The sequence below is a fragment of the Anarhichas minor genome, unplaced genomic scaffold (assembly GCF_050575085.1).
Source record: "Anarhichas minor isolate MPS153535 unplaced genomic scaffold, ASM5057508v1 ptg000021l, whole genome shotgun sequence".
Taxonomy (NCBI): domain Eukaryota; kingdom Metazoa; phylum Chordata; class Actinopteri; order Perciformes; family Anarhichadidae; genus Anarhichas; species Anarhichas minor.
This window is the reverse complement of record NW_027466467.1, coordinates 1,198,914-1,209,325: the sequence shown is the minus strand read 5'-3', so window position 1 is coordinate 1,209,325 and position 10,412 is coordinate 1,198,914. Positions and strand designations below refer to the sequence as shown.

The 10,412-nt window shown below is 42.8% G+C and overlaps 1 protein-coding gene and 1 pseudogene across 1 annotated transcript; both read right to left on the bottom strand.

The window, feature by feature from the left end:
• Window positions 1-588: 588 nt before the first annotated feature.
• Window positions 589-1,982, bottom strand: LOC142954721 (E3 ubiquitin-protein ligase TRIM39-like). The gene has a single exon (XM_076095920.1). The coding sequence runs from the start codon at window positions 1,969-1,971 to the stop codon at window positions 589-591; it is 1,383 nt and encodes a 460-aa protein (XP_075952035.1). The 5' UTR covers window positions 1,972-1,982.
• A 5,417-nt stretch (window positions 1,983-7,399) lies between these two features.
• LOC142954689 (zinc-binding protein A33-like) lies at window positions 7,400-8,774 on the bottom strand (annotated as a pseudogene).
• Between the last annotated feature and the right edge of the window lie 1,638 nt (window positions 8,775-10,412).

The window sequence follows — 10,412 nt, the reverse complement described above, 5'->3', positions numbered from 1 at the left end:
AAATTACCACCTCAACAAAATGCCTCTGTAACATGAAGAACTCACATGTAATTTACAAAGGTATTGTTTGCTATAATCCCTCAGTGATGGTTTTAATAGTCAGCAGCAATCTATAATAAATGATATGCTTATTCTACATAAACTACAAAACCTACAAAAAAAAACAGAAATTGAAAATTACATTAGTAATTTCTTCTTATCTTTGGTATTTTTGTCATTTACAGATATGCAATGATGATTGCTGGGTAATATGTGTGTTGAAGTTGTCCAATGTCAAGTTTATCTGATCACGTGAGATGATACGATGTAGTTAGTTTTGGTGTAAAATCTGTGAAGACTGACAAGATGAGCACATCGTGGGCCTAATGGTGTGTGTGTGTATGACTAGTAACTAGCATGCACTTGGGCTCGTCATAACTACCTTAAGTCACTGTATCTTTGTCATGAAATATACAAAGATAGACCTTTTTTATCATGCAGTCAGTGGGGTTTGGTTCGGACCTGGGGGTGATGTTACACATATAGAGGTTAGATTCAGTTACATTTACCTTTTATGAATAAACAACATAATAAACATAATCATCCTCCTCATCTCTTAACTGCCACATAGACCTCCAGTGGTGATATCTTCAGTTTGTCTTTTGCACCAATGTATGGAAACATCTTCTCAGTGAAAGTGTGTGTGAAGGTGTGTATGTGTGTGTTAGTATCAAGATCAGAGAATGACAGCTTTCCTCTGTTCCAGTCCAGATTCACTCTGATCCTCTGGAGCTTCTTCTGCACTAAGAGAACAGTGAATCGACCTGGTGGTGACAATGCTGAGTATTTATCTTTAAAGAACACTGTTCTCCACAATCCAGACTGTATTTGTCCCTTCCTCTGGAAAGACTCTTCTAACACACCCAATGACCACTCAGTATTGTCTCCTACCTCAACATCCCAGCTGTGAGTCCCTGAGTTAAATCCCTCAGAGCTCAGGGCAAACCAGTGTTTATCAAACCTCTCTGGATTATCAGGAAGCTGCTGTTCCTCTCCAAAACTCACACTGGTCAGATCTTCAGACAGGATGAGTTCTGGATGAGCAGTGTTTGGGTCCAGAATCACAGGAGTGTAGGAGACCAGGTCCTTCATCTTGTTCCAGATGTTGAAGGTCAGGTTGCCCAGGTGTTTGGCCTCGTCTAGCAGAGCTCCTGAGAGCAGCTGTGGATCCTCCAGCAGGGGGCGCTGCTGGACTATTTCCACTGCAGCCTTGTAGTTGTTCAGGAATGAGACGTCTTCAGCTCTCAGCTCGTCCTCTGTGGCTCTGACTGTGTCTGAAAGAGCTGCTATCTCTCTGCTCAGAGCCTCCATCTTCTCCTTCATCATCTGACTCTTCTGCTCCTCTTCCTCCCTCAGTGCAGCCATCCTGGCCTCCTCTTCCTCCTCTAGAAACTGGTGAAGCTTCTTAAACTGCTCCTTAATCTGCCTCTCTGTGCGTCGGGCCTGGACCTTCATGTGTTTTGCTGTTTGATCAGACTTCACTTTAACTTCTTCATAAACCTTTAACTTCTCCTTTAAGGGCTCCAGAGTTTCCTGAAGGTTCTTCTTGTGTTGTCGAGCAGCTTCATCGATGGGTCTGATTGTGTGGTCGGTGTGTTTTTCTGAATCTCTGCAGACGACACACACTGGCTGCTGATGGTCCAGACAGAAGAGTTTGAGTTTCTCAGAGTGCAGACTGCAGAGAGGCTCTGAAGCTCTCTGATCTCTCTCCAGTAAGAAGGACTCACACAGGTTCTTTAACACCAGGTTATAAGGTGGATTTGACGTTGAAGATCTTGTCTTACAAACTGGACACTCCTGAGTTGGTTTCTCTCTCCACCAGCTCTTCAGACAGTCTTTACAGAAGCTGTGGCTACATGACAGAATAACAGGATCTCTAAAGACTTCATGACAGACCGGACAGCAGAGATCCTCCTCTGATCTGGAAGACATTTAGTCTCTGAGTGAAGCTGAAAACACAGAAAGTACATCAGTCATGGCTCCCCTCCCTCCTCCACTAACTTCACTGTTTTTAGTCAAACTCACATTCAGTGTGTGGAGCGTCAGCAGGTTGAAGCAGCAGTGTTGTAGTTTTCCTCTTTTCTCTCCTGTAGCTGAACTCACTCAGAGGAAGTTGTTAGTTTGGTCTGAAGGTGAATCTGATCGTCTCTCTCTCAGTCTGGTGTGTCTCTCTTTAGTGAGGAAGAATCACAAACTGTTTCCTTGTTTGTCTCAGGTGAGGGGTGGAGCTTTGGCACACCTCCTCTGATAAATGCCGTTGCTTAACTGGCCTCACTTGTAGCACAGGGGTGTGTTTCCAATCTACAGATTCACTGCTGGATATGTAAACTGATGGTGTCAGTGACAGCAGCTATGGAATATCACCGGAAATGGAATATTGAATGTGAAGGGCTACCATAGAACATTTTAGAAAAATTGCATCAAAAGTTTACATCAGGAAAAATGTTGTTCACTCTACAGACAGATATCAAGGATGGGTCTGTTCCATTTTGACTGTGACACAACACGTCTCTATAGATTCACTGATAACAATCATAATTATGTCAGAATATTTCAAAAATCAAAACACATAACCATTTTTTCCCCTCTCCCTTACTATTCATTGGAGTAATGTAACAGAGGTTACAATACTGTAACCCAGGTTCTATGAGCACAGGCAATGCCCACTCTATAGGAATACTCAAGCATGCATTCTCCGACGGAAAAATTCCGTTCGCGTAGCCGACCAATCAGGAAGTGCCTACCCAACCCAACATTATGTAAGGCAGCTCACACCGCTGTCTGCCAGCCTCCACCCTCCTCAGCGAGCACCATAAGAGCAGAAGGTCAACCAATGCTTATAGTTCTTGGGCAGGGGTCTCTAATAGGCGGACCACGGTCCGGATACGGACCCAGACGTACAGTATAACCGATAGATAATTGAGAATTATACATTTTGGCAGAGCGCTTCTATTTTAACCTGCGCAGCTTTTCTAGCCTTTACGGCACTCGTGCGGCAGTCCAGGAAATACACCGACCAATTGCATGCGTTGTAAATCATCTCACGTGACGCTACTCAGCTAGTGGAATATTTGTATTCCAAAATGCATCATGAGTCAAGTGATATTTATATACAGACAGGGGAGAAACGGGGGAGAGAGAGCAGTGGGAGAAGTAAGTGAGTCGGAGAAGCAATTTCACCTGACGTGCTCTAAAAAGAGAAAAGTGGACCCCGAAAACAGAGATTTTAACTGTTCTTCCTGCTGGCGCTACAAAACCACTCTGTCTCATATGTTCAGATACGTGGCCATATGCGCCAATGTGAAACGCCACTACCAGACCAAACAAATCTTTTGAGCAATCATACCCACTCCAATCTGAACTGAGGGCAAGATGTTAAGATGTGTAGAGATTGTTTATTATAACGTTGACTGAGACCGTTATGATGTGAAATGGAGTTAAGAAAAAAGGAGAAAAAGTTAACTCCAGCCACACTTTCATTTTTCTTTTTCATTCATTTTTCTAAAATCAAGCAATTTCTTTTACGATGCAAGTTTTTCAGTTCTTTTTTGTGTATTTTATTTTTAGATGGAGCCCTTATTTTACTTGAAATGAGAGAACATTTATTTATGTATCTCTATGTATTATATATAATCCTTCCAGTTGAATTTGAAAACTGAGAATAATAATTGTTAAAATATAATTAATGTGTACATTATTTATTTGATTTGACAGTTGTTGACTACACAGAGACATTGTTACTACTAATAGGCTTCTTCAATATATATCTATAGATATATATATATGGCACTACATAGCGCAAGTTAGAGATTTTCTCAATCTGGACCTTTTGGAATTTTAATTGAATACCCCTGATCTAGGGTAACAATGTCCTAACCTTTGTTTAAACTCACACAGGCTCCGCCCTCTACTGGATTCAGATACAGTGGGTGGACCGGGATGAATGCACGCCTTGCTGCAACATAACATCAACCCAAACACACTGATCCCGACAGTCTAGAGGTTAATCGCAGTAGCCCACCTCCTACTTTATTACCTAGGCCGCCACAGCGGAGAAGTAGGGAACCTCAACCAGCGGAGATAGTACTGAACTGGGTAAAGCCATGGCCTAACCCTGCATGGGTCAAAGAGACAAGCAGTAGACACCATGCATCCCACATTCTCCAGTACATCAAGGAGCTCGGGAACATTTAGGTGTATCATGCCCAGTGTGGGGGGGGGCTGTACATCTCAACAGACAATATACCACACCTCATCTGCTAAACGCTGTCATCTGCTAAACGCTGTGGCTTCAGCTATAACACAAGTGTGTTTCATTCAAAAGTAGTGATTCATTGCTGGATATGTAGACTGATAGTGTGCAGCAGGTTGTTGCAGCAGCTATGTTTGTGTTCAACAGTAGTTTGAATGTAGGTTGAATTAAGTGGAGGAATTAAAATATTACTGAGTAAAATGGGGGACCACGGGATGTTGAGGGGAACGGGTGACATGGAATTTTGTTGGAGACGGGTAGTATCTACCAAAAGGATGGCATTGAATGGGATGCACATAATTATGTATGTACCATGGAATAAAGCAGGAAATACGTTGTATGGAATATTCTAGGTAAAGATTGCCATGCCATATCATAGGTAAGGGATCCCATGGAATTCTGTAAGAAAGGAGTACAATTGAATATGGCCGGTAAGGGATACCATGAACTGGGCAGCAAGGAATACAAAAGGAAAAGGGAGGCCATGCAATGTTGACGTAAAGAGTACCGGGGAATACTGTAGGTAAGGGAAAGGGGTACAATGGAACACAATACATAATGTGGCTATCTTGAAATGGCCACAAAATACAATCCATTGGTCTCGTGTACAGGGACACGATTTGTATTTTTCATGTCACTCGGAACAACTTTTTTTCGGGATGACATTACGTTAAAAAACGAAAAACAGGATTAGGGCAACAAAAAAACTTTGTTAGGTTTAGAAAAAACATCATGGTTGGGCTTAAAATAACTACGAACAGTTAGGTTTGGGCAACAAAACCACGAAATTAGGTTTAGAAAAACTGTCACGAACAGTTTGGTTTAGACCAGAGGTCTTCAACAGGGGGTCCGTGGAGGTACTGCAGGGGGCCGTGCAATTTTTGGTTGATTAGACAATTTTTCTTTTTTTTTCACGAATTGAAATGTCTTGAAATACACATTAACATGAATCCAACATATTGTAGCGAATGGATAAATGGAGGCAGAAGATGTTATCTTTCAGTCAGAAATGCACAGATTCAGCAACACACAGGAGCTCTCTCAAACTGGGCACCGGTTCACTCACAGCGCGAGACAAGCCTGGACCTGTCCCTCCAAGCCTCCTGCACACAAAGAGGAGGACCCGCCCCTATCGCTGCTGTGCCAATCACGAGGCCGCATGTTACATGCTGGCTCTGTCAGGTTCCCCGTGATTGACCGAGAGCCTATTCAGTCCCCAGCTGACTAAGATCCCAGACACAAGGACACATGCTGCAATATTATTTGAAAAGAAGATACCGTTGTAAAAAAAAAAAAAAAAAAAAATTACTTCATCCATGAATCATTGAGCAATCATTTTTGCAAGATATTCCTGCTAAAACACTGCAGCTCCTATCCACAACAGCCAACTGCTGAGGCCAGTATATTATTATGCCAAGTGTTTGGACATCGTTATGAGCGAAAATGGATCGTTTTGTAACTCGACCAAGAAACATGAATCTGTCCATTATGGTAATAGTTCAGTATTGTATGAAAGATAACAGGTATGTTTATGCATAGCAGTGGCACTAATACGTCATCACTCATTTTTCGTTTCCACATTTATGTTTAAAATAAAAACGTCAATTTGAATGGCTTGTGTGCATGATTATCATGCAATTGACAGACAATGTTGATATTAACATTGGTATCAGCTGACAAGGTATGTTTCTAAATGGGCAGGGCCACCCTACTCACTGTACCTTGCACATGTTTAAAATAAAAACATGAATATATGAACCTGTGTATTATTTGAATAGCTTAGTATTGAATGCACAATACAGAGGTATGTTTATGCCCAGTTTAATATAAAAAACTATTTTGTACAATATATATAGTTGGGGGTCCCTGCTCCATCCCTCTATCAGTTTGGGGGTCCTTGGCCTGAAAAACGTTGACGACCCCTGGTTTAGACGATAAAAACCACGACCATAAAACCACAACGTGGTGTCAAACACCGGTCTTCTGATTGAAAGTCCTGTTTGTTGGACCCATCCACTTCACCTCCCACCCATCAATAGTCGTCCTTTTATACATTATAAGTGTGTAATTTGCTTTGACTGTTGCTTAGTCACATGGATGCGTGTAATTTGTGTGTCCACCACGAATAACTCTCCTATTTGACTTTCCATTGCCATTATTTTCGTTCTGAGCGACACCAAAAAACAATTTGTATCCCTGTAAGCAAAACAAATAGATTGCATTTTGTGATTATTTCACAAACTGCCATGATACTGGTCTGACATGTATGTATATATACATACATATATATATATATATATATATATATATTACTGTACTAGTACATCATCACTACCAAAATTCTGCTTAATTAATTACACTAATATCCAAGAAAAGACAATAATTTATTTAGTTGAAAAACAGGAATGAGAGTACATTCAGCATGAATATTTATTGATCTTAAATGTTGAATCACCAGCATTACATAAAGTCTGAACCCAAACTGAGACATCCACCTGAAAGTTGAAATATCCACGTTTAATAGAACTCCTCCTCTGACTGAGCAACTAACAGCAGAATTCAACTGATGGTGACAGAAGGAAAACACTTTTACAGAGAGAATCTTCTGTTCTTCATTACATCAAGTAGAACATTTCTGATTTGATTCTTTACTTTGAGCCAATCAGCTTCCACAATGTGGTTTCTGCTACTCACACAAGACTAAACAATCCAAAAATATATACCAGAGACTAAGTAAAGTCATTTTACAGTTGAAAAGCTTGACAATAGAAAGCTGTACAAAAAACGAATTGTCAAAGTAGCAACAGAAATAAAAAAAGACAACAACAAATATATCAATTAATCAACGTAAGTATATGTTTGGCACAATGAGACAGCAGGAGCTCTTGTGCAGCTCAAAAACCTACCGCACACTTACTTGTGTTTCAGTGTGTAGTGTAACAATGTATTGAACAAAGAACAGGCTCGAACAAAAGATTCAAATTACCACCTCAACAAAATGCCTCTGGGTTAGGCTCGGACCTGGGGGGGATGTTACACATATAGAGGTGAGATTCAGTGACTTTTAGCTTTTATGAATAAACAACATAATAAACATAATCATCCTCCTCATCTGTTAACTACCACATAGACCTCCAGTGATGATATCTTCAGTTTATCTTTAGTGCCAAAGTATGGAAACATCCTCTCAGTGAAAGTGTGTGTGAAGGTGTGTATGTGTGTGTTAGTATCAAGATCAGAGAACGACAGCTTTCCTCTGTTCCAGTCCAGATTCACTCTGATCCTCTGGAGCTTCTTCTGCACTAAGAGATCAGTGAGTCGACCTGGTGGTGATAATGCTAAGTATTTATTTTTAAAAAACACTATTCTCCACAATCCAGACTCTATGCGTCCCTTCCTCTGGACAGACTCTGCTGACACACCCAATGACCACTCAGTATTGTCTCCAACCTCGACATCCCAGCTGTGAGTCCCTGAGTTAAATCCCTCAGAGCCCAGAACAGAGAAGTGAATATCAAACCTCTCTGGATTATCAGGAAGCTGCTGTTTCTCTCCTCCTCTCACACTGGTCAGATATTGACACAGGATGAGGTCTGGACCAGCAGTGTTTGGGTCCAGAATCACAGGAGTGTAGGAGACCATGTCCTTCATCTTGTTCCAGATGTTGAAGGTCAGGTTGCCCAGGTGTTTGGCCTCGTCTATCAGAGCTCCTGAGAGCAGCTGTGGATCCTCCAGCAGGGGGCGCTGCTGGACTCTTTCCACTGCAGCCTTGTAGTTGTTCAGGAATGAGACGTCTTCAGCTCTCAGCTCGTCCTCTGTGGCTCTGACTGTGTCTGAAAGAGCTGCTATCTCTCTGCTCAGAGCCTCCATCTTCTCCTTCATCATCTGACTCTTCTGCTCCTCTTCCTCCCTCAGTGCAGCCCTCCTCTTCCTCCTCTAGAAACTGGTGAAGCTTTTTAAACTGCTCCTTAATCTGCCTCTCTGTGCGTCGGGCCTGGACCTTCATGTGTTCTGCTGTTTGATCAGACTTCACTTTAACTTCTTCATAAACCTTTAACTTCTCCTTTAAGGTCTCCAGAGTTTCCTGAAGGTTCTTCTTGTGTTGTCGAGCAGCTTCATCGATGGGTCTGAATCTGTGGTCGCTGTGTTTTTCTGAATCTCTGCAGATGACACACACTGGCTGCTGATGGTCCAGACAGAAGAGTTTGAGTTTCTCAGAGTGCAGACTGCAGAGAGGCTCTGAAGCTCTCTGATCTCTCTCCTGTAAGAAGGACTCACACAGGTTCTTTAACACCAGGTTACAAGGTGGATTTGACGTTGAAGATCTTCTCTTACAAACTGGACACTCCTGAGTTGGTTTCTCTCTCCACCAGCTCTTCAGACAGTCTTTACAGAAGCTGTGGCTACATGACAGAACAACAGGATCTCTAAAGACTTCATGACAGATCGGACAGCAGAGATCCTCCTCTAATCTGGAAGACATTTAGTCTCTGAGTGAAGCTGAAAACACAGAAAGTACATCAGTCATGGCTCCCCTCCCTCCTCTACTAACTTCTCTGTTTTTAGTCAAACTCACATTCAGTGTGTGGAGCGTCAGCAGGCTGAAGCAGCAGTGTTGTAGTTTTCCTCTTTTCTCTCCTGTAGCTGAACTCACTCAGAGGAAGTTGTTAGTTTGGTCTGAAGTTGAATCTGATCGTCTCTCTCTCAGTCTGTGTGTCTCTTTAGTGAGGAAGAATCAAAAACCGTTTGTCTCAGGTGAGTCAGGTGAGGGGTGGAGCTTTGGCACACCTCCTCTGATAAATGCCGTTGCTTAACTGGCCTCTCTTGTAGCACAGAGGTGTGTTTCCAAACCACAGATTCACTGCTGGATATGTAGACTGATGGTGTCAGTGACAGCAGCTATGGAATATCGTTGGAAATGGAAATCTGAATGTGAAGGGCTACACTAGGACATTTTGGAAGAATGTTGATCACTCTACCGACAGATATCAAGGATGGGTCTGTTCCATTTAGACTGTGACACAACAAGTCTCTATAGATTCACTGATAACAATCATGATTATGTCAGAATATGTTAATAATCAAAACACGTGACAATATTTTTCCCTCTCCCTTACTATTCATTGGAATAATGTAACAGAGGTTACAATACTGTAACCCAGGTTGTATGAGCACAGGCAGTGCCCCCTCTATGAGAATACTTTCCTCCAAACACGAGCATGCATTCGCTCACTGGACATTTGGATGCAGGTAGCCAACCAATTAAGATGTGCCTTCCAAAGCAATTAGGGACCCAACATTATATAAGGCAGCTCACACCTCTGCCTGCCAGCCTACATCCTCCTCAGCGAACGGCGTAAGAGCAGCAGGTCAACCAGTGCTTATAGATCTAGGGTTACAATATTGTAACCTTTGTTTTAACTCACACAGGCTCCGCCCTCTAATGGACTCTATGGGTACAGTCGGTGGAGCCCAATTAATGCACGTCCTGCCGACACAACATTGACCCAACCACACTGATCCTGACCCGTTAGAGGTTAATCGCAGCAGCCCAACGACTACTTTATAACCTAATCAAGGGGCTCGGGGACATGTTGGTGTATCATGTCCAGAGGATGGGGGGTCCTGTGCATCACAACAGACAATACACCCCACCCTTTTCACCAGTCCGGTCTTGTCAAGCTAGCACAAACCCTAAAAGGTTTCCGAAATGTCCAAGAGATAGAACCGTATGAACATCCACCAGAACTGCAATACAGGCTCTCGTCTTCAGTGTCTGCTGCCTCGACACACTGTCAGATGTCTGCTAGAGGGGACAATTGGCCTTAAAAAACCATGGCGGGACAGGCTTGGGTGGACTCGTGGACTGCCACAGTGGTCATCACTTGCGGGAAGTCCCAGTAAAAAGATGCCAGCAAAGGTGCTCCAATGCCATATTATCGTCACCCTCATCAACAAACAAAGCCTGTATCTCAGCAGGGATGACTGGAGGCAGCGGCAGAGAGCTGGCGACTGGGGTGGTGACCTCGATTGGCATTGCATCGAAGCGGCGCTCCGAATCGTCGCTCCGAATCGTCGCACCGAAACGCCGGAAGAGATCCCACAGCTGCTGACATGAAAT